We start from the raw sequence: 26,494 nt of genomic DNA on the forward strand, positions 1-26,494 counted from the left end.
CCCTTTAGTACCAAATTAATGCACTCGACCAAGTTTGACATCATGTGCCTATATTATAGATCCCTGTCATACGACTACGTCCATTGTTTGAACGGTACATTTGAAACATACGTCGTACCGTAGGTGTTAATGGTGCTCAAGTTTTTAAACTTTTGATGAAAAACATGTTGGACGAGCTCGTAACCTGTCGATAAATTGCTACACATTAGTGTAGTGGAATAACCAAGTATTTGAAAATTCAATGTGCAGTGAATACGTAGCTAAACTACAAGCCCATGTCGATGACTAGATCTCACTCAGTTGCCAAAGAATATTTTTGGTAGTAGTTGAATCCCACATGTCATATACGGTACCTATGATAAGTGCAATCCCAAAGGGATCCATGATGATCAATCGTCGACAGTATTTCGAGTCCCTTGTCCTATATACACATATGTCAGGCTACGATCAAATGAGCTGGTGCAACCGGCTCAGTAAGAAATCTCTGTCATCTGTCGTTTCCCTGGAAGTTATTGCGAACGTTATCGACAGAATCTTTTGATTACCATCTTGAGCAATGACAAGCAACAAATGCTATTGTACTGTGACAGCCCTAAATTGACCCTAGTCGGGAAGTGGTTTCGGGACCGCTAAACCGAGTCACCGAAGTATTTGAATGTGATATTTATTGTCTAGAATATGTGAATATGAATGTGTGAAAGTTTTAAGCTTCGATTTAGTCGATTGCATGTGAATTTAGTTAATAGGACTTATGTGAGAAAATTTAGAAATGTGCTAGGCAAATGTAAGTGGCCTATTAATGCATGTTATAAAGATGATGGGTTTGCATGTCAAATTACCCAAAATTTGAACTAGTGGCCGGCCATGCTGTGGGTTTAAACCTATTATAAACATGTTGTGTTAATGCTTTATGTTAGAAATAATAAAATAAAAAAGGGTTAGTAATAAAATAATGGGAATTAGGGGGGTGATGAAAAAAAAAAGAAAAAGTTCTCATTTTGTTCTTCTTGACCGAAAAATAAAAAAAAAAAAAGAAAGGAAGAAAGGTTGAAGAGGTTCGGCCATGCTTGTAACTAGGTTAAGGTATGTTTGATGTTGTTCCATGAGATTCATGCATATTTTTAGTTGTTAGCTTGAGTTCTACCTAGCCCATGGTTTAAATCTTTACTATGTAATGGAGATGATACTCGGCCATGAGTGTTGTCTTCTTGGTTGGTGTTTGATGTTATGGTGATGAGACATGAAGATGATTGAATTTGAGTGCTTAATAAAAAGGATTGAATGTGAGTGTGTGTGAGAATTTGAAAAGGATGGGTCTTAACAACTTCATGAAGTATTCGGCCATGGTGCTAAAATGTTGTATTGTGTTTAAACTTAGAATTTTTAGTCATATGGATGTGTCTTGTTGTATGAGTGCTTGAACAAACTATGATTAAATGGATGCATAGATTCAAAGTGGGAAGAATTGGCTATTATGCTTGATACTAATGCCGAATATGAGAATGTTGTACTTGAAAAAAAATGTAGGTGAACATGACAAGTGTATTGACTTAGGGCATAAGGATATGAAAATTTTGGGTATTTATTTTTGATTGTGTGTGCATGACTATGGATAGTTGGCTGTAAAAATATTATAAATACATGGTGTATGTTAAATTTATTAAGCTACAAAACATTATACATGTTCGGCCAAAGTAAATTATTTGAGTAAAGTATATCTTGATGGTACATTTCGGCTAGTATAAAATGTATATGGATGTCGTATGACTATGTTTGATTTGGGAAGAAAATTGTTTGATTTAGCTCAAGAGCCTAGAGGATCAAAGTTGGATAAGGGAAGGAAAAGTGATCGAATAGTCATCGAAATCGTTCGACAACATCCGAGGTAAGTCTTTGAGTAATGGAACTTAGTTTATGATTTGATTAAGTTATGACGTATAAGCATAACAAATAAACAGTGATATAATGATTTTACTTGAATTATATGTCGAGATAATTAGTTTATACCTATGACGGGTAGCCGAATGTGCATAGAGATCATGTCTTAAAGCAAATCAATTTGTGCTCTTTGTATGTGGCTATTGAGCCGAAAATGGGAATGATTGATAAGTGTCTTGTGTTTGAGTTCTAGTGATGAAAATGAAATATAGATGTGATATGATTTATTGATATATGTGCATGAATATTCGGATGATAACCGGGCTAAGTCCCGAAGGCATTTGTGCGAGTTACTATATCCGGGCTAAGTCCCAAAGGCATTTGTGTGAGTTTCTATATCCGGGCTAAGTCCCGAAGGCATTTGTGCGAGTTACTATATCCGGGCTAAGTCGAAGGCATTTGTGTGAGTTACTATATCCGGGCTAAGTCCCGAAGGCAGTTGAGCGAGCAGCTATATCCGGCTAAATCCCGAAGGTACTTGGTTTGGGAATGAGCGATCTTGCTGTAATAATTTCAATTAATACGCTCGTAAAATCCCAACGATGAGGTATGTTTCGTATATGCATTGGAATAGTTGATTCCTTTTAAATAGTATTCGCTCAGTCGATTAATAAGCTTCCGGCCTTTGGTTAAGTTGATCCCTTATGTATGAATATAAGGGTTGGAAATGTGAAGTAGGTATGATTTTGAGAATATGTGTATATGAAATTATCCGTTTAGTCATATGAATGCTATACTTCAGTTGTGCCTAATTTCATTGCTCAAAACTTACTAAGCATTAAATGCTTATTCCGTTTCTTTGATTCTCTGTCTTATAGATTTTGGTTCGTCAGCTATCGGACTCGGGAGTGTCAAAGTCGAAGTCGCCCACACTATCAAAGCCCCTTTTGGTACTCTTTTAGTTGAACTCTGATAATGGCATGTATAGGGCTGCCCTTTTGTTGTTAGTCAAGTACTTTGGTATTGTATATATTTGGATAGCCATGCGAAAATGGCTTATATATTTTGAGCATAGCGTTATAATCATTTTGTATATATATGGTTATTGAGAGGTGTGGAAATGCTTGGCAATGATTAGGCATTGGAATGGTTAATCACGATCATATTCTTGTGCTATGTATGTTAAAGGGCTAGTTGAATCATGGAAGTTATGAAATAGGTAAAGTCTACCTTAAAAGCAGATCGACAAGCAAGCAGTGATGTGAATTTGAAAATCACTAAAAATAGTAGGAATGGAATTAAATAGTGAATAAATTATGTAATCGAACCTTGATGAGTCTTTTTTCATATGGAAGAAACGAAACGATCATATGAGTTGTAATTTAAGAGATGTTTAAGTTTTCGTGAAATAGAGCCAGAGTGATTTTTGGATCCCCTGATCTGACTTTGGAAATTCACTATAAATTAACCAGAGATAATTAGAAGTCATTCCCTATATGTACAGATTCCTCTTCGAGTCTAGTTTCATTAAAAACAAATGAAATAAGTATTGAATCCCTGTACAGGGAGATATCTAAGTCGTAATGCATGAAGGTCAGAGTAGTCGAACCCTGAAACAGGGGAGACTTTAACTAATAAAATGTACTAATTGGCCCAACCAAAAATTCTAGAAAACAATTTGTAGATAGATATATGAGTCTAGTTTCAGGAAATATTTACGGAATCGGTTTTTGAGCTTCAGAACTCGAGATATGATTTTTAAAGTGACTGTGATGCAGTTAACCAGCATGTCTAGAAATATAAAAATGAACTGTGTAAGTAAATGAAATAAGTCCGTAAATACCTCGTGTTCGACTCCGAAAATGGTCTCGGGTACGAGGTGTTACAGATACCTTCCGTACAGCCAGGTGCTGTCAATTTGGATCATAGGCTTAAAGTGCTGAAATGGCCCTCTGCATCGCTCAAAGGTCTAAAAGAACTAATGGAATACTATTTTCCTAGGAATCAACTAATCACTGCAGTACCCTGGGCGCGTTTTGAGGTCAGTTTGCCGATCCAATACCTGACACCATTGCCTTAGATTGTTATACAAACCCTCCCACCAGTAATGCAACTTCTGCATAGCCTTTGGTTTTACAACCCACACGTTGTAGTACATTGGAGTGTACTGATGCTAGCTACAAATGTCTACAATCAACACCGATATTTCAATCCAGGGACTGGCCTTCACCATTGGTAGAATAATGTCAGCAATCATGTCTGAGTCTAGCCTCAGATGGTCCTGACTTGCACCCGTCGCAACACACGTATAGGGACTGGGATACTTCTTTATCATCCATGGCTCAATTTTTTCCGATAAGACATCATGATTTTCCCCCTCTCATCCTGCATTACACACTTTTCTTCAAATTTCTAGAAATAGGACATCATGACGTAGTAGTTCATGCCACTCTTGATGCTGTTTTACTTCAGTGCAGTAAAAAAATCATCTTTGTTGGGTTATTCCATTCAAACTTCCAGTACTTGTACATCACAATATGTGCTTACATGACCAGGTGTTCTATGCGAAAGCTGTGAAAACTCTAAACCACCCTCTGTCAATAAGTCGATATTTTTCATGTGCGACAAAGGTCTATACACCCTAAATCGCGCATATGGACTTGGAGCATTGTCCAAGGTGTCATCGCCAGACTCACAAGGTTTTGGCTTTGTTGTAACCAGACTTGGTTCGAAAAGTAGTGCCACTTTTGAACCTTCTAGACCGCAATGGTGAATTAGCTCAAGTTCTGAATCCTCCCATTCATTTACATCTGCAGTCTTTTCTTCCTCACTTGCATCCTCTTCCTCGTCCGCTCCTTCATTGTCATATTTGAGCATATGTTGGACATACCCTCGTCAGCCCCTTTGGAAAGGAGTAAATCATTGGTTCTCCTGTAACCCATGTAGTCGCCAGAATATTTAACGGGTTGGTACCAATGTACGTTGATGATCCTCTGGTATAATTGCTTCTTCCCCAAAATATCGACCTAGTGCCAAAGTTGAAATCGAATGCATTGATTGAATATCGAGCATGAGTGTCCAAATTTGGGTTATGCTGATACCTCTACTGGTACTGAACATAGAAGTTTAGATAATTTCTGGAGATCGATAAGTGTTTTCCCATAGATGTTTCGGGAACATTGTAGTAGCCACTTTGAAGAAGGCTAGAGAACCCACTACACAACCTCGTAATAGGACTTTTTGCTTCAGCTTCGATACCCGTATTCGTTGCGACTGTGGTCGAAGATGGGCCAGATCCATCAGCATCGGTGATCTCGACATATAATTCAATAACTACATTTCCACTTTTGATGTGCAATTATATGACCGTCTCAAGATACGTCTTGCTAATCAAATCGAATAACTCAGACTTATAGGGGTCAAAGGATGTAAGATATCTACATTATAACCTTGTAATTCTTTCTCGGGTTGATCCCCTGACTTTCCTCCTGATTCTAGTCTGTAGCTCACGTATTTTAATGGTACTATTGAACGCAAATTCCATGGACTTCACTCCTACAAACACCACCCCAAACTCTGTATTACATATTTGACCATCGTAGTATATAACATATTTCACTCGTCTGCCCATTTCAATATCGCTCACGATTTGGATGAATAAACGCAAAAAAAGTAGAGACTTGTCCGAAAGAGTAGACACAACTCTCACTCGTGATCCAAGGTTATTCTTTTTTATATTAACTTGATGTGTGACTATATTATGCAAATTACGCCCCTTTTATAAGAGAATTAAGTAGGGAGAAAGAGAATACGTGCTATGAATCTCGTTTACAAATGCACACATTTTTGCATATTGTATGGTATAAATACATTTTATATCAGGTAATCAGAAGTCATATAATTTCATTGAGATTTGACCCTGCATAACGTGCTCAACATGCATACGAAAAGGTCATTTTTTCCCGAGGAATAGGAAATTGGTTACAGAAAGAAAGGGCGTCCAGCTAGGTGCGCTTTCCTGCCATGTCAGCAGAAAAACTCCCCCAGCTGAACGAGCATTCTCTAACCAATTTCCTATTCCCTTGATAAAAAATCCTAATGCTTTGAATAATTCGGGCACTTTAAAAAATTTTCAACATGTTTAGAATATGTCCTAGTGCACTTTCAAGGTTTTTCTTTGCAAACAGACCCTTCCCTACTACTATAAAATGGCTCTCACATACCAAGCTTCATCATTCATTAGTTATATAATTTCTCTCCAGTCCTCTCCATTTCTTTACTATAAACCATTTTTCGATCTTAAAAATTTTGGTGGCTAAAGATATTTTGTTTACATTCGAGGTATTTTTGAGTTGTCAGTGATGTGATATTGTTCTAAGCTGCAAACATTTCATATATCATTGCCTTCGAAGCTTCTCTTAGAGAAGTCGGTTATAGGGTTATTTTGCTTTCTAAGGTCAAAGGTGGAAGTCGATGTGGAGGTCTTAATCGACGGTCGGTATGCGGGAATGGATCGGGTATAACAGGGTAACCAGTTGACGGTTGTTATGTTGCCATGAGCTCAATCTTTTCGAATACCAAAAAATGATGCCATATAAATACCATACATAAGTTCGATGGCATATTCATACGAAAAACTTTGGGGCTTCTCGCTATAATCGGTGTAATTTTTTTCTCCATTTCCAGACAACTGGTACGTTTAACATTTCTTCTTACTCGAAGGCCAGCACCATCGTGGATGCAAGAGGACTCTTAAGCGGTGAGTGGCTATTGCGGTGCACTAAAGGTGATGCTCCTTTCGGGGTGACAGCGGTTGTCATTATTACATAACCCATTAATAACTATAATCGCTGTTGCGTTGACCCAATTTTAACCTCTACTATGTCGAAACATCCGCTCTCCTCCTAAGAGCCCTATTGTGTCCACCTCAGCATTAGGCTTCGAACAACAATGAAAGGTTAAAGATGCCGACTACTTGGAAATAGAGGAAAATATTACTTTGATTACACTGAAAGTCTCCATAGTTTTTTCGCATGATTATGGTATCAATCTTATGTATGGTATATATACGACATTGTTTGTGGGTAACCAAAAAGCTTGAACTCCGGACTGCGTAACGATTGTCACTTGCCCCCCGGTTATACTCGTACTCGTGACTACATCATTGCCCCCGACTAGGACCTTCACGTTGACTTCGACCTCTGATCGTATCAAGCAATGTCGCCCTCAAAACCTTATTTTTTTCAGGATAGGTTTCTCAAGTGATGGTCTTATCCTGCCATGATATATGAAATGTATGTGTACTGAGGCACAATATCACATTCCCAACCCTTCAATACTACCTAAGAACTTCTGTCGTTTCATTTGGAAATCCTGAACACTTTTAAAAAAACCCTAAACCTTAAAAAAATCTAAAACCTAACCCCAACAAATTAATAACCTTAACCATAACCCTAAAAAACCTAACCTTGGAGAGAGAATGTGAAAGCGTGTCCAACTGGGCGCACTTTACTGCCATCTGTGTAGAAAGCACGCCCAGCTGGACGCGCTTTCACATTCTCTCTCTCCTAAAACTGGCCAATTTTCCTAATTAAAATTAAAATCAATCTCAAGGCCTAAATAAAAAATAAAAATAGCCTATATAGGCCTTATTTAGCCCTCTTATCTTTTACATAATTATATTATAAAAATATTATAATTGTAAAAATCACTATATTTAATTATTTTATTTTCTTTTTCAACTCAACCAATTAACTCAAATAAAATAATATGCAATCCTTTTCTTTCCTATTAACTTTTCTTTTCTTTTCTTTTACTTTCCTTTATTTTCCTTTACAATTATTAATCCAAATATAGTGTAAAGGTTGATTGAAATAGTAAAGTTAAATGATAAAATTCATTATATTATGAGTTCAAATCTCATTATGATTAAATTTTTATTGATTTTATGTTAAAACACTCTTATAAGAATATAACTTATTTTACATCCCTATTGACTTGATGCCCAATTGATTAGATACATATAATAATATAACTTACATTATAGAATATAGATATACAAATATATTAAAATCTATAAATATAAAATATTAACGTATGAAAATTAAAATATTAAAAGAGAAATTATAGTAGCAACATGTAATACCTTTATAGGCAATGATTAAGGAAGTAAGGTGGTATGTTGTCCATGTTTTTGTTGCCACCCATGTTTCCCACATCTTTATCCAGCTGGTAGTTTGAAATGCTTCAAATGGTGTTGGACTATTGTTTAAAATTTTCAATGTTGATGGCCTAATTTTTTACCAATCCAGCCAGGACAAGATTGCCATGCTCAGCCTAACTGCATGTGTCACCCAATGGTTAGCCATAGAAACCGAGCTCTTCAGGGCACTAAAAACGGAAATAACTTGGAAAATATTGTTCACATTTATGTAAACAAAATATTTCAGGCTTCCTCAGCAGAAAAGCTTGTTCTTTTTACAAGCTCAAGTTGGGGCTGGCTGAGCAACACCTGCAGCAATGGACAATGGCACAAATGAAGGCATGTTACATTACAACTTTCTCAAAAAAGACCCAGAATCAGAATGATTATAATAAAAAGGAACATATACTTTTACAAGTATTGAAACCTGGTCCATAGTCCATATAACTCCTAACCGGAAGAAACTCCAACCCTGGCATATTCATCGATCATTCTAAGATTATCAGATACCCTTAACGACGGCTGCCAAGTCAAAGCTAATGGGAGAGACAAAAGGAACAGGCGTTGTTGTATACAAAACTTTGGACTGTTTGGAGAAGGAGCGACACAGCCAAGATGAAGAAATGCTAATTAAAAATGTAGTGGAGGTTCGGGGAGTTGAACACCGTGCCTCTCGCATGCAAACCAAGCGCTCTACCATATGAGCTACACCCCCGATTTTTATTCAAATTACTTTTTCCATATATATAATTATTAAAGGTACATTGCCACAAACCTTATATATTGCTTTGATATATTAGAGTTGGCACAAGTCTAAGCACAAAAACCTGCCTGTGCCAATCCAACTTGTAACGATCTAAGTCCGAGAAAACTCGAGTCTATAACAGATTCGAGCTCAAGAAAACCCAAGCTTGTAACAGATCCAAGTTTGAGACCGATCTGGCCTGAGCCCTATATAAATCTGACCAAAAGCCCAAGAAAGCCTAATTTTATAGATATAATCATTAAAGGTACTTTTCCAAAAACCTTATATATTGCTGAATATTAGAGTCGGCTAAACAAGCTTGAGCATGAAAGCCCGCCCATGCCGATCCAACTTGTAACGATCCAAGTTTGAGAAACCCCGAGTTCGTAATAGATCCGAGCTTGAGAAAATCCAAACCTGAGAAAGCCCAAGCTCAAGAAAACTCAAGCCTGAAACAAGTCCAAGCCCGATATAAATCCGACCCAAAGCCCAAGCAAACCCGACTTTATAACTAAACAACCATAATGTACATTAATAATTAATATAATTTTATGATATTACTTAAAATAAAAAATAAATAAATGATAATTTTTTATATTTTGAAAATGTATTCATAAACCTTGCATATTTATATTACGAAATCAATTACTTAACTTGACCTTAAACCGATATACTAAATTAGTATATTACTAATACATAAAATAATATTATGATATATAACTATTACTAAAAATATTAATATACATATAACTACTATTATAATATAGATTATAATAAAAGATATAGTATTACATAATATTATAATGTTTAATCATCAACATATATATATACACACTATTAATATTTTATACGATATGATATATTATTATATAATATAGCGGGAGGGCTAACTTTTAAATGTACAAAAATTATAGAGACTTAAAGAATATTTCAACTAGTTTAATAATAAACAATAATATCTAATGTACTCCTATTATATATAACTATTATTGTAATATAGATTATAATAAAAGATATAGTATTATATGATATTATAATGTTTAATCGTAGATGCATATATACAAACTATTAATATTTGATATAATATAACATTATACGATATAGTAAGAGGCTAATTTTCAAATGAACGAAAAGTATAGGGGCTTAGAGCATATTTCAACTAGTATAATAATAAACAATAATATATAATAATATGTAGTATATAATGTACTACTATTATATATAACTATCATTATATTATAGATTATAATAAAAATATAATATTATATGATATTATAATGTTTAATCATTTATGCATATGTATAAACTATTAATATTTTATATACTATACTATATGATATACCATTATATAATATAATAGAGAGATAACTTTCAAATGTACGAAAAGTATAGGGACTTAAGGCATATTTCATCCAAGTATAATAATAAATAATAATATGTAATATATAATGTACTACTATTATGTGTAACTATCATTATATTATATATTATAATAAAATATATAGTATTACATGATATTATATCGCTTAATAATTGATGCAACTATATAAACTATTAATATATTATATACTATATGATATGATATAATATTATATAATATAGTAAGACTAATTTTCAAATATACGAAAAGTATAAGGGCATAGAGCATATTCAACTGGTATAATAATAAACAATAATATAGTATAATAATTAATATATATGATGAACTACTATTATATTATAGAATAACATAAAAGGTATTATATTACATGATATTATAACATTTAATCATTAATGCATATGCATATATATAAACTATTAATATATTTTATACTATATGATATGATATAACATTATATAATATAGTAGGAGAGCAAACTTTCAAATGTAGGAAAAATATAGAGATTTAGAGTAAATTTCAATCAATAGAATAATAAACAAAAATATATGATAATAATTAATATATTAAGTACAATCTACTATTATAGTATGTGATATATAATTATATAATGAAATAATATGTTTTATAAGTATTAATATACAACTATTATTAAATTAAAGATTATAATAAAAGAAACAACATTAATAGTTATTTGTAATTTAGTATATTAAAATACATGTTTATAATTATAAGTATCAATACATAAAATATTATTAAAAATTTAATATCTTAATAAAATATTATTTTTAGCTTTTGAATTGGGCTTTAACTTTTACAAATTGTCTTTGGGTATTAGACTTGAGATTTTGGCATAATTAGTTTATTTTGAGTTTGGGTGATAATGAGTATATTATTTGGTTTTGAGCTTAGTATAATATATTTAGATTTTGAAATAAATATTTTAGAATATGAGTGTTAGGTTTATACATATAATAAGAAAGATAAAATTTTATTCAATTATTAATATAATATAATAATGAATAATAAAAATATTTCCATTAATTCAATAATACCATAGAATAATAAATTTACATACATTTACACACTTTAATTATTTTATATAAAATAAATTTATTAAATATATATAATTTATTATTTTTGTAAGGCAAATTTGAATTGTGTTGTCCTCGTATAAAAGCAAAATGAATTGTTACACTCGAAATTAAAATATTTATAAATTATAAAATTCAAAATTATTTGAATCCATTAGAGTTCGCTCGACTTGATTTGAGCCCAAATCTGAAAAAACCCAAACCCAAAAAAGTTCGGTCCAAAAGGACCCAAACCTGAGAAAATCCGAGCTCGTAATAGATCTGAGCCTGAAAATACCCAAGCTAATCCAAGCTTGAAATAGCCCGATCCGAATCTGCTCGTTTGCCCGTTCTACTTGATATTAACTAGAAGGGAAAAAAAAGGATAAATATCAATTTACATATGAAATTTATTGCAATATGATTTAATTCACAAATTACTAACATTATTATTCCATATTTAAGTTATGTAATGATCTGAAAGTTAATAGTGTCAGAAAATATGGTTTTGAAATCTCATTTCCGTAAACCGGATCCATAAATATTAAATTAAATTATTTATGGAGTTGGTATAATCGAATATTAAAGTTTAGTCTTTCAAATTTGTTTATTAATTATTTAATTTAAGTACAACGACTAAATTGTAGAAGTCCAAACGCTATAGATTTTTAAGTATAAATTGGCTTGAGGACTTAAATTATAGTTAACCAAAGGTCTAAAACAAGAATTAGACCATCTTAAAATGATACATAGTGGACGAGTGATGATGGTTGATTAATTAAATAAAATTAAGATTAATTTTAATTAAATACATAATTAACCTAAGTTAAGTAAACGTTAAGCTAGGTATAAATTAAAACTTAGTGGAGAAAATAGTACCTCCTTCTCCATTACACTCACCCACCGTCTAATAAGAAAGGAAACCCTACGGGAAAACTCCAAAAACCGTAAGCTTTTAGCCATTAAATTTGTGAGTTAAACTCCAAAAACCGTAAGCTTTTAGCCATTAAATTTGTGAGTTCAATTAGGTCCTTTTTTTATTCATAGATTTAAGGTCATGGGAGCTTGATTTAGATAGCTCATGTACAAATTTGTAAAACTGTTAAAGTTTTAGAAAGTTTCCATTATTGATTTCTTGAAATTTTAAGTGTTAAATTGATAGATTTTAAGTTTAGATGTGAAAAAGAACTAAATTGTAAAAATTAGTTGAATAAAATATAAAATTGACAGTAGGTATAAGAATTAGGAGGTACCCAATGAGTAATAGTTAAATCAGATTTTGTTTAGGAGTTTTAATTTGAAAGTTACGCTAGTTTCGGTTTTAGGGACTAAATTGAATAAATTGCAGTCCTTAATGAGTAACAGTGAAATATGTATTTTGATATGGAATTCAATATTGAATTATTATTAAACTATTATTCATAACTAAAAATGACGCAGGACCATCAAGAAAGAAATGAAAGACGAGAGCTGATGACGAGTGACGCGAGCTTTCAGTTTGTATTTCTATGACCCGAGATTAATGTAGTTACTGCATATTCATGATATATTGCATTATATAATATTGAGGTAAGCTATTGATGGTTATTGAGTTGAATGCTTTGTTTGAACTTGAATACCGAGATAGGGACTAAGGGTTAGTTTGGATGGGTGGTGTGTTTACCTCCGGTGAGGTTAAAAACAGCGGTGGCGGTAAGATTAGTTACTGTAGCGGTGAGATTGGATACTGTAGCGGTGAGATTAGAAACAATGGTGGAGTGTTTGTTTGGATTCAAACGCAACTGTAGCGGTGAGGTGAAAATAAAAATTGACTATTAAGGACATCAGATTAGATTGATATGTAATAGAAGTTTTTAAATTATTTTACTTATATAAAATTATTAAAATATGTGAATTTATAAATTCATTAAATAAAATATTAAAATTTATCTTCCAATATTTTATTATAAATATTTTAATGAATTATATAATCAATTTAAATTATTTATTAGATAAAATGATAATTATTTTTAATTTTTTATAGTTAAATATTCTTTTATAACAATGATAAATATTATTTTCTAAATAGTAACATTATACTTGGATCAAATTTTGAAGTATCTAAATGAATGATTTTTAATAAAAAAAATAGTAACATAAGACATAACAAGTTTCATTATTACTAGAAATTAGGTTATGATACAAACTTGTTTTTACAAATATTGATTCATTAAACTATTTGCAATGGTTTCCCTTAACATTGCAATTTCAATGTCACTTTCACTATTAGAAGAACTTGATTCATCTCTATCAAAATGGCCTGAAGAGATTGGCATGTCGGGTATATTCTCAAATTGTCGAAAATCCTCATCATTTGACCAAGCATGTCTTTGAATGTAATTATGCAAAACCATTGTTGCAATAACTATTAAAACTTGCTTCTCGAATGAATAGCTTGGAATATCTCTTAATATTGGCCATTTTTTTTCCACACTCCAAATGTTCATTCAATCACAGAGCGTAACGAAGAATGGGCATGATTAAAGATTTCTTTTTTTCCAGATGCTCGATGATTACCTCGACGAAAGTCAGGTAAATGATATCATTCCCCCCTATATGGACCTAGAAAACCTGCCATTTGTGGATATCCTGAATCCACAAGATAATATTTTCCTACAAAAAAGTAAAACATAATATCAAGTTTAAAAATAAATTAAAAATTTTAATATTCTTTTTATGTAAAGATTAATTAAAAAATTAAAGTTCAACCTGGTGGAGGGTGTGGAAACTTTAACTCTTGTTTTCCAAGTGCTTGCAAAAAAATTCTACTGTAATGTGTTGTTCCTTCCCAACCAGGAATTGTAAAAATAAAGCACATGTTGAAGTCACAAACTGCCATAATATTTTGAGTTGGTTCACCTTTCCGTCCGATATAAGGTATTTGACAAGAAGGCGAAATGCATGCTTTTATGTGTGTTCCATCTATGGCCCCAATACAATCCTTTAAAATAAATATATGTAACACCCCAAACCCGACCCAGACGTTACGACCGAATCCGGCGTGTCACATTGAAGCATTACTAGAAAAGTCATGTTTTATCTAAAGTCTTTCTTAGTGTTTAAAGAATATCTTCGTTAAAGATTAAAGTGAATGGAAGCTGTGCACCAGGTAGGATGCCAGAAAAGAGGAGGTGAGTCAATTAGACTGCTTAAGTACCCAGCTCTTCACAGATCCAATCCTAGACATGCACACAACCATTGCCACACTTTAACTGAGTGATTGTTCAGGGAAAACCAATTCGTTTAAAACCATTTGAAAATGTTATTAATTTTGAAAATGTTTTCGTTACGGAAGCCTTGCTTTGTTATCGCGATATTTTGAAATCAAGTAACCTTTTTAAAACGCGCCCTAGAGCTATTCAATTTCAAACAGTTAAAACAATATCATATCTAAGCTGACAAAACATACTAAAAATAATTAAAAATAATTAAACTGGCCTTATTACAAATTAAACCCAAAAACATAAAGGAAATAATCTAAAATAAAAATGAAGACATAAACACTTATTTTAAATAGTCCATATGGCCACTCTGAATCCCTCCAGCTCCAAGTCCACCGATCTAAGGCTCACCTGCAAAGATGGGAAAAAGGGAGTGAGTTTGGAAAACTCAATGTGTAAAATAAACCCAACTAGAGCCTAAATCAGCTCAAGCTCTACTGGGCCCAAGTCCTATTTAGAAATCAGAGTTAACTGGGCCTTAGCCCATATCATTATTAATCTGGGCCATAGCCCCTTACAGTATCAGGTATACTGGGCCTAGCCCATATCAGTATCAATCTTGGCCATAGCCTTATTACAAGTTGAGATATATTGGGCCTTGCCCATATTAACACAGTTGGGCCCATTTCAATACAGTTGGCCCATAACAAAATAGTCTCATATGATTAATGCATGATAACCCCATCCAACCCTGCACTTGCTTCTGTCCATCCCTACACTTCCTGTGGGGAATAAATCACCCACGCCATCCCTACACTTACAGTGTTAGCACCGGTTGCAGCATTAATTATAATCCACAACAAAGCTACTTATATCAGAATATGTGGCACAGCCACCAGAACGGGTTCTTCCTTCATAAAAAAAAACCCAACCCCATGCAGTATGACATGTATGCAGAGAATATATAATTAACAAGGCATGCTTCAGAAAGGCAGTCAGATTATAGCGTAAGAACAGTTCTTTACCCTCGAGGGGCGTAATCATAAACTTACCCCTTTAAGGGTATTACAGTAATTCTACCTTACAGAGGTATTTCAGTAATTTTATCAGTTTTTTTAGGGTTTCATACTCATTACAGCTATTAACGTATTAACAGAAACACTTACCGAGCGTTTTTACCGAATTGGGTCTGTTGGCCCATTAACCAGATTTCGGCCCATTAAGCCTAAATATACTGAAGTGCACGAAATTGCGCACTCTGCAATCTTACCGTTGAAGTTACCAAAATTATAAATACAAACAATCCCATGAGCGCTCGCACGCTTGCAAGTTCTCGAAATGCCGGCTTTTTGGCATTTTAGCTTTTCGACTTTTGCCGATCTAGTCTACTAATGGGTGTCGTTTACACACCTGATTTGCAACAACTGCTACCGAAATCTCCCACGATATCCTACAATCGATCACTAGACATATTAGATCCAAAGTATAATGGCAAACATCATAAACTTACTTACCATAATCGGCCATCAATACATATGGCCCTTGAAATCCTACCTTTGGCAAAACTAGTGACTAGATCTCGATCTAGTCGTTCCACTTGTCCAAGCCTTCGATCAACAGCCTCTAGATCACACTAACACCAAAACAAATCAATTGTTACAACCCTTAGAGCTTTAAGCTCCATTCGACAGCCTCCCTATGCATTTAGGGATTTCAGCTTTTCTAAAACCCGAAATAAAGAATAGATCTGAATACTTACCACAGGTTCTTTCAACCAAAATGATTCCACTTCAGTTTCTACTCAGATCTGATGCAGATCCAGCCCTTAAACACTTGCAGAAATTGAATCTTAGAGATCTAAAGATTCGGCTATATGTCCCTAAAAACTATGGTGTTTTCGGCTTTTGGAACTGTGAAGAGGAAGATGATTTGGTATGGTGGTTTTGCAGTGGTATTTCTGATAGGGGTTGAGGTTTAGAGGATGTGAAATTTGACCAAAAGAGATGAAGAAAATAGGAGGATTTTGGCTAGAAGAAATCGGCACAAGAAACAACTTTTGGGATTTCGACTTTTATGGCAATCGACTATAGAGGTTTAGAAAAGAATGGGAATGAAAGAGGAGATGAGTAGAATGGTAGGAATGTTTTAACTAGAGAAGAAAAGAAGGAGAAAAAGAAAATAGAAGAAGAGAGGAGAAGAGAAGGAAGAATTCGGCACTTAGGAGATCTAGCTTTGCGTTTTTCGGCTTTTTGAGACACTGAGAAGAGAATAGAATGAAAGGGAAGGCTCTAGGTGGCTAACCCTAATTCGGTAAAACAAAAAGAAAATAAAGCTTTCCCTAATGGCCATTCAAACCCACGGCCCAACCTTCCTAAAGCCCTAATTGAATTTCCACTTAAGCTCTATCACATACCCGGCACATGCACAAAAAAAAAATAAAAGTAACAATACGCTTACCTTGTGACTTGAACTCTGGCTCCCCCTAAACATCCACACGTCACTCTCCAAACACCTAGGTGGTGCCACATGCTACTTTACCACATATCTTTTTGTATCCTATTTTACCACCTCAACTTTAAAACCTCATATCGCCAGAACCCTCTCTCCCAAAATTAAAATTCAGGAATTGCCTCGAATTAAATTTACTCTTGGGCCTTTTTTCCCACACCATAATCCCTTCGTAATTTATTTAATTACTAAACTAAACATACGAAATAATAATAATAACATCCAAATTATTCGGACCGTTTTCTACCAGAACCCAGACTCAAGGCCCAATACTTCCAGGCCCAAAAATCGGGGTGTTACAATACAAGTAATGAGATAAAAGTTAGAAATAATTTATATGTTAAAAATATAAAGATTGAGTAAATTTTACCTTAAAGTGAGGCCAATATCTTGTATCATGTCGAATATGGTTCGGTACTCCTCGAATTGACCTTCAATGGGTTTAATCGTGTCTATTCCCATTCGAGCAAATATATACAACATATCAGTAAAAATACGACTAACAGTTTCCCCAAATCGTTGAAATCGCTTTGATGCATTTGAATTTGATTATCTATTTCCAAGAATATACAATGATAATGCTAACTTTTCCATCGCAGATACCTTCCAATGCTTTAAGCCATAATTTGTTTGCAAATCATGCAACAAGCTGTGAAATGTAACATCTCGAAATAGGGCCTAAATGGAATAGTGGTTGCGAAACCACAAATCTGAAATAGAAAAGTTTATTTTGATTAATTTTTATGATTTACCGAGTGATTAGATGCATGTGTTAGAGTATTGATAAGAAATTTTATAGATTGCATGTTTAATTTGCCTATTAGGGCTTATTTGCAGAAGTTGCTATAACAGCCCGATTTAAGGCCTAAACGGAACGATGGTTTTAGAACCACGAATTCGAAGTCAAAAAATTTATTCCGATTAAGTTTTAAGGTTTATTTATTGATTAAAATATTGTGTAAAAATATCGTTAAGTAATGTTACTTATAAAGTGCTTAATTGGACTTTTAGGACTGAATTGCAAAAGTTGCAAAATATGTGTTCTAATTCATAAGTACTTGATTGAAATGGGGGTTTAAAGAGGAGGTCCTTAAATGGAATTAGACCATTATATTTCATTTGGACAAAAATGGGCATGAATAGGACAAAATTTTAAAGAAAGGCCTTAAGGGCATTTTAGTCATTTGGTAATTAAAAGAAATAAAAAGGGAAAATAAAGCCAAAATTGACTCATCTTTTTCATGGAGGCCGAAATTAGCATAGGGAAAGCCATGGCTAGGGTTTTCAAGCTTTCCAAGCTCAATATTAAGTCCGTTCTAGCCCCGTTTTTCAAGTTCTTTACGATTTTGGAATCCTGATAACTTGATTAAGCTTATTCTAGCAATAATTTAAGCTAGGGTTCATATTTGGAAAAACACCCATAGGTGAAATGTGTTTATTTTGATGTTTTATGGTAGAATATAAAGGCTGAAATTATATTAAACAACTTTTGCTAAGCGGTTTTAAGCAAAAATGAGTAAAACGGCTTAATCGATAAAAGTTGTTATTGTTCATAACTATGTGTTAGATTGAGAATTTGATGTTGTAATAGAAGGAAAAAATGATCAGCATGTCATAAAACATAAGAATAAGGGATGAAGTTTAATTCCCGAGCCTAGGGGCAAAAGTGTAAATATGCAAAAGTTTAGGGAAAAAATTGTAATTTTTCCAAAGTTTGAGTTAAGGACTGTTTTGAATATTAAATTAATTAAATAAGTAAAATATGATGTTTTAGATCCCAAAAAATGAGATTTGAATCTAGAATGGGAGAAAAATCGAAAATCGAGAAAGTTGACAAAATGGCCGTTTTAGTATCGAGATAAGTTCATATGTATAATAAGCATTAATTTATGAATGTTTCAATGTAAAATTGATATATTTACTATGATTTCCGAGGTGTTGAAAGTAAGTATAATTATGATGATTTAAATGTTCAATATTAATTCGACATGGAAATGAGAAAGTATGTAAGTTTGTATGTAAATAACACATTATCTTTCTTATGTTTTTGTATTTCAGCATCTTTTATGTATTGTAGCTGATTTTTGAATCATAATTGACTATTGAAAGTATGGAATCAAGTATTAGAGAGAGAGAGAAATCCTGGTTGAACCTTCGGAAAGATTGGATGATACAGATGGTATGTAGCTAGGTCACATGTATGGTGCTGAGTACACATCATGTGTACAAGAGAGCTACGAGACATTATGATGTAGCTAGGTCACATGGGTGATACTATGTGTCCACCATGTAGACAAGAGAGCTACGGGATATATGTAGCTAGGTCGCATGCGTGGTTCCAGGTGAAGGACACTATGTAGACAAGAGAGCTACGAGATAAACTGGCTAGGTCTCATAGGTGGTACTAAGTGTTCACCATGTGTACAAGAGAGCCAAAATTATGTGTACAATCGAGCTAGGTCACATGAGTGGTGCTAAGTGAAGGCCACTATGTGTACAAGAGAGCTTCGATTTTAAAGGTGGGCTGTGTGCGATACCATTGCGTATCTGTTATTATTCTGAAGCGTTCAACTGGGAAATTGGTTAAATGAAATTGTGTATGACTTTGTGATGATAAGTGTAAGTATATACGTGTGTAAATTATGAGCAATATGCTCGATATGTGATTGGAAATTGGAAAGATTGTTATGGGAAAGTGATGAATACAATTGAATTGTGAAAGATCATAATTTACAATAAAACTGTTTTGGATAATTGCAGTGACGTGAATCTAAAAATTTACCAAAAATAGTAGAAATTGAACCAGAGACTGAATAAGATGTCAAATTAGAGCTTAATGAGTCTGTTTTTATATAACAGAAACAGAGCAAGCAAAGGAATTCTATATTATGAGATATTTAAGTTTTTGAGAGACTGGTTCAGAATGACTATGTGATCCCCTGTTCTGACTTTGAAAAATCATTAAAAATTGTAAAAGAATAATCAAGGGATATAATTTATATTCTTAAAATCCTTAATGAGTATAGTTTCAAATGAAATAAACTATAACATCCTTTGAATTCTGTACAAGGGGAAAATTGATTCGTAGTGAAGAGTGGTCAGGACAATTGAGCAGTGAAACATGGGTAACTTCAATGAATAAACTGTACTAATTGGATAGACCAAAAATTTTGAAAATTTTATGGTAAGAATATATGTGAATCTAGTTTCAAGGAAAATTAACATTTTGTAATTTGGAGCTCTGTAGCTCTATAAATAAATAATTTAGTTGCTAGTACTCTGCTAGACAGCTTATTTTGAACCTGATTATGATTGTAATAGTGAAAGTATGTGTGTTTGTGATGGTAATATTCCGGGAACATATTTTGACTTTGTTTAAAGTATGATAATGTATTGTTTATTAATATTTACATACTTACTTACTAAGCTATAATGCTTACTCCCTTCCTTTCCTTTTTCCTATAGTGTCGCAGATGTTAGCTCGAGTTGGAGGTCGCCGAAGGTTAAATCACACTATCAAACTATTGATCGATATATAAAGGTTTTAAAGTATTTTAAGTCTTTGGCATGTATGGAGACTTGTTTAATTGTTATTAAGTTGCTAGGAATTGACTTAAAATACTGACCTATGTTATTTGAAGGTCTCTATTGTATAAAGTCATTTAATGTGGATAGTCTTGATTATGTTATTAATTATGAATCGATTTTTATACGATGATTAGTGATTAAGTCCGGTAATGCCTCGTATCCTGTTCCAGCGTCAAACACGGGTAAGGGGTGTTACATGAAATATATTTTTTGGCATCCTAAAACTATTCATGCAACGATCATCATGCCCATTTAATACTTCGTCCACCCACATTTGACCTGTATAATTTGAATCCATACACGGTTGCATAGTGAAATAAGTTTCATGGTGTACCAATACACTGCTTAACACTTGTTCTTCCTCTTCATGATAATTGTTGTGCTCAGCTTGTGTAACAATTGTGGCTATTCTTCGTTGAGCTTTTTCACTTAATTCAGGGGTATCATAATTCATAAAAAAACTATTATACATATTGTTATATTCATCCATAACCTGAAAAAGTAATCAAATGAAAATAAATTAATAACTTGTGACATTCTATACAACACAAAAAATTGAATAAAAGTATATCATAAAAATACCGAACATAAAAAATATCATACATTAGTTTTACATATAAAAAGTAGATCATACATTAGGTTTACATATAAAAAGTTGATCATACATTAGTTTTGCATATAAAAAGTAGATCATACATTAGTTTTACATATAAAAAGTAGTATAGTTATATTATAATAATAATTCTAAGGAGCTTATGGTGGAGGCGGTGGATGGTACGGTTGGAAGGGAAATGAGGATGTTGCTACCAAGGATGAAAATGATGCAATTGGATTTTGTTCAGCATACTCACGTCGAAGCCACCAAACCCTAACATCTGGATCTAAGTTCAAAAACACTTCTTGTTTCACCGGTATTTGGAACATTTTGATGGCAAAATAGTACAGTTCATCTTTTTTTGGAATTTCATCTCCCAAATCACGCAAAGCATCCATTGCATTTGAAATAGTATATTGAGAGTGAGGAAAAATAATTTCATTCACTGACTTCCTTGGACTAGCCATACTCTCACACAATATCTCAATATGAGTAGCTAATGAATTTCTTGATGATTTTCTACTTGAACTTGATTTTTTTCCTTTACCATGTACAACCCCAAGTGTTTCTGTTCTTCGATTAGGAGTTTCATGAGAAGGGTTTGATGGTACCTCATTAGGAGGGATACCTTCATTCTCATTACTATTTTCATCTGAATCACCAAATCCCTCATTAGGTGTATCATCTCCCATAGGAACCCCACTTGGAAGAACACTAGACGAAGGTGCCCATGCATTCTCTCCAGTGGCTACAATGCCACCAAACATTTGTCACATTAAATCATTCAATCGTGGTTCAATTCCTTTCTTCTTAAATCCTTTAAAATCAGTATTTTCCTACAAAACATGTTAAATGTTAAATGTTAAATGTTAAATGTTATACTCAGATTTTTATATTTGTAAATTATTAATGTCAATAAACTGTATGCATTAAAATAATGATAAAGTTAACACTAACCTTTATTTTTTCAGCCCACCATTCTTCGGTAGCATCGACCGTCTTTTTAGATGGACGCCATCCAATACCTGTAGATTCCTTAAGCAACTCCCTCCATAACCTCCATTCCTTTTTTAATGTATCCCACTTATTTTTCAATTGAGGTTTTTCATAATTTTTTTTTTGTTTTTGCTTGAAAAAGAGCAACGACATTTTCCCATCCTTTTGAGTTTAGATGAGTTGTCGGTCTATTACCAGCATTGACTTCATTCATAAAGTTCACAAAATATCAACGTCGACTCATCATCCCAAGCGACTTTTGTTGCTAAGGTACTATCTCCCTCCACAAATTTTCGTGTCTTTACCATCTATTATTATTATTTTGATTTTAAATATCAACCGACATAAAACCATAAATATATAATTAGATAAAATAATATAGTTTCATAAAAAAATTAAGAATAACACATCACAAAAAGATGAAAGCCATAAGATGAACACTAAAGAAAAAATTCTCAAAGATCTATGGTAAACAATAACGAGGATATAGAAAGGATAATTGATTATGACTATCTTCTCAAAAGTGTAAGCAAACTTCATTCCTTATGTTTTCTTAGCAACACTAGTCATCAAGAATTGCTTTGTCTAATACATCAATGTGATATTTCTTTTCTTGAAACAACTGTGATGACCAATGATAAGCGATTATGAGCTATGACCTATAATCTATTTGATGACTATGTTTTAAGTGTCAATTGCTATTGAGCTGATAATTGAATTTATTATTTAATGGATGATTGGTATTTGGGAGATAGGTGTGAGACTGTAGAAAAAAATATTTATCTTGTTTAAAGGTTCAACTTGATTCAATTTACTAGGTACAGGAGGGTTTCAAACAAAAAAAGAAAGTTAAAATATGGTATTTAACATATAGGGTTTTAGACAATTTTCTTTAAAGACCTAATTGCACCAAAGCATTCTTTAAATTGGTTCTTAAATTTCAAAATATTTTAATTACATTCTCAAACTATTTATGTTATATCAATTAGGTATTTTTATTTTTAATTTAATCATTAAATAACATGCAAAATCATATGACATAAAAGTAAAATGTTGCTTAATTTTTAAAATTTATAACTAAAATGTAGTTCGAATAAAAGAGTGAAATATACTTTTGTAAAAACTTCAAAAACCTCATAATCAAGATTTTCATAACATTCACTTTTACAATATCAATCTTCTTTAAAGCTTTTATTTTAAATTATGTCACATTTAATTTTAGTAACGAAAAGATTTGATTTATATAATATAAATAATTTAAACATGTAATTAGAATATTTTAAAATTTGAGGACCAACTTGAATAAATGTCATGGTCTAAAGATTTCTAGTGCAATTAACTCATTCTTTCAGTAATCTTAAATTTTAGATCGATTTAATTTTTGTTTTATTATTTTAATTAGTTTAGTCTTTATTATTTTTACCAAATAAAATAGAAGTATAATAAAAACATAAATCTCTCTTTTTTAATAATGAAACAATAGAGGTCATACATTAAAATTAAAATTATTACATTTACTCTAATAATTTATTATTAGCATGTTAATTATGATTATAGTTGCAATTATAGTTGGTGAAGCAATTATATTTTCATGAGCTAAACTATTATTTAGAAATTTATTTCAACACTCTATATTTAATATAAATTGTAATTAATTTATAATGGAAGCAAAAACCTTGATTTTTTTGGCAAATTAAAATTTTGTTAAAACCTTAAAATTTCGTGTCTTTACCATCTATTATTATTATTTTGATTTTAAATGTTAACCGACATAAAACCATAAATATATAATTAGATATAATAATATAGTTTCATAAAAATAAGAATAATACATCATGAATGGACCAAAACGAAAACTTACCCATAGTTTAGTGACTAATGGTAGTTTACCCTTAAAGGAAAGCATATAGACTAAGCACAAAAATTGAGCATAAGAGAAGGACCAAAACCATAATTTGACTCTTTACTTAGAATAGCAAAATGGGCTTTGGCTGTTTTCTGCTAACACATAATCTCTTCTCTTCTTTTTCTTACTCACTCGAGTCTTGACATTTCTGAGGTACACACCCAATATACAAAATCTCTCTCTATTTTGCTCATAAGCCTCACTCTATAAGCTTTGAATTTTCCTAGGTTCGTTTCATTTTCTTTAATTTTTTGTTATATATATTTTTCTAAAAATTTTTATTTGTTAGATTTTTAATGATATAATTGTTTCTTTCTGGGTACATTCTAATGGTCAAAACAACGAATATGCTTTAATTCCATCAACTGTCCTCTTTTTTCCCCATTTATTTATTTTTATTTTGATTGGTTCAATCAAGTATTCAAATTCTTTTTTTTTTCTTTTTTCTTTTTGAATTTACAACTGAGAAATATACTATAAAATAGAAAAAAACCTAGAGTTTCTCAGCTATTTTTTTTTTATTAATCTTGTTTGGTTTGCTTTGATTCATGTTTTTCTTGTTTCTATTTTGTGGAGTTCACAGAGCATTGAACAATTCCCAAATTTATACGTTATTGTCTCGCTATTGCTTTGTTCATCAGTTTTGTAACTTTCTAACTGGTGCGTTATTTTTTCTTTAGCTAAGAAAAAACATTTTTTTAATTGATTGGGTTCTTGAATTATGTATTGATTTTGAGTTTTATAATCTGGGTATTTGCAGAATTGTTTTATAATCTGGGTATTTGCAGAATTGTAAGTTCTATACTTTTTAGAGTGAGATTTGAAGAATCCCAATTGACAAAAAGGCAATCTTTTGGGATTGGGATTTTAAATTATGGTTGAATTTTCAACTGTTTAAGATCTGGGTGTGTCTTTAGAATTTTCAAAGGGAAGAGGATGTATGCTATGGGGAGACTAGGTAGCTATATATCTCATGGTGTTTATACTGTGTCTGGTCCATTTCATCCCATTGGTGGTGCTGTTGATATAATTGTAGTTGAAATACCTGATGGGACCTTTAAAACATCACCTTGGTATGTTCGGTTTGGTAAATTTCAAGGGGTTTTAAAGATAAGGTAACCTATCCTCCAAACCTATGAGATTATCATCGTCGACACCATAATCCCTAAAATCCTCTCTATGGCCAATGAGAAACTAGTCAGTTGGATTACCCTATGGTTCTTTTTTGGTATTTCTGGGTCAACAGTTATTTTTTTAGGGTTTTTAGGAATGATAATCATGGTTTTAAAGCATCAAGTATTATCTAATACATTAGTTCATAGTCTACTCATATTAGAAAATCATGCAAGAAAAACGGGTATGTTCTCTTTTTCTTTTTACTTGTTCTGCTTCTCTTTTGTTATTTTCCATAGATTCTTTATTTCACAAATGGGTTTAGATTGATTTTGTTTCAATCTCTTTGTTGTTTTTTTCCCATAGGCTCCAATGCTGGTGGTTTATAAATTAGTACATTATTCTTTGTTCCTTTCAAGAGCTAAATTTTGCATTATTTCCCAATATTTATGGTCACTCTGGTTAAAACTAAAATTGAGTCAACCCTACCAAAGTCAGCCTTTCCTATCATCCAATAACCAATAGCAAATTGAAATGGATAACCTTATCCAACTTTCAACAGAAACTTAGAAGTCACAAAATCTTTACAAAAATCTGTAAAACTTCCCAAAGATGAACAAATTACATGCAATTTACCCATTTTTTTGAAACTTCTCAACTTTCAACAGAGTCTTATTCAAATAATACCTCAAAAAAGTTATGGATTTTAAGAAACCCCAAAATTGTGAAGATCCAAGCTACTAGTTACAAGCAATAACAAGATCTGACATTGTAGCTCATTTTGCAGCAAACTTAACACAGTTTATATTCAGACAAGAAAAAAAGAGAGAAGAAAGTGGGTATACCTGGAAACACTTGATCTTGCTTACTTCAGTTTTGTAGTAGCCACAACCAAGAACAAAGCAAAAAAGAGTGGAGAAACCGGCTTCAATCACTGTTTTAGTTCTCAAATATGAAAAAAAAAGGTTGTTTTCTTCCCAAATCTGAAAACAAATAAGGTTGGGAAAGAAATTAGTTTAACTTTCAAGGATAAAATGGTAAAATAATAAATAAAAGCAAAGGTATTTTTGTCTGTTAAAAATACCTACTACACCACTGCCTTCAATTGCTGCTGAAACCTCTAGCTCCTTTTTAGCATAGCACTGTGGTTGAAATCAACTTTCACTGCACTGTGTTACTGAACCAAACAACATATCAGTGAGGTTGCTGCCCCAACTGCACCTTACTGACGTTAAAAGCCAAACCAAAGGAGTCCTAAATTGAATAGAATAAAAAGTTGTATGACTGCACTAATACAAGAAATTGGTATGAA

At 32.5% G+C, this 26,494-nt stretch overlaps 1 protein-coding gene across 1 annotated transcript; it reads right to left on the reverse strand.

Annotated features, from left to right (window-relative positions):
• Positions 1–21,325: 21,325 nt before the first annotated feature.
• On the reverse strand, positions 21,326–21,934 carry LOC108481063 (uncharacterized). Its single transcript, XM_053018421.1, has one exon. It carries the CDS (start codon positions 21,932–21,934, stop codon positions 21,326–21,328), a length of 609 nt encoding a protein of 202 aa, XP_052874381.1.
• Between the last annotated feature and the right edge of the window lie 4,560 nt (positions 21,935–26,494).

This window comes from Gossypium arboreum, chromosome 1, assembly GCF_025698485.1.
Source record: "Gossypium arboreum isolate Shixiya-1 chromosome 1, ASM2569848v2, whole genome shotgun sequence".
NCBI lineage: Eukaryota > Viridiplantae > Streptophyta > Magnoliopsida > Malvales > Malvaceae > Gossypium > Gossypium arboreum.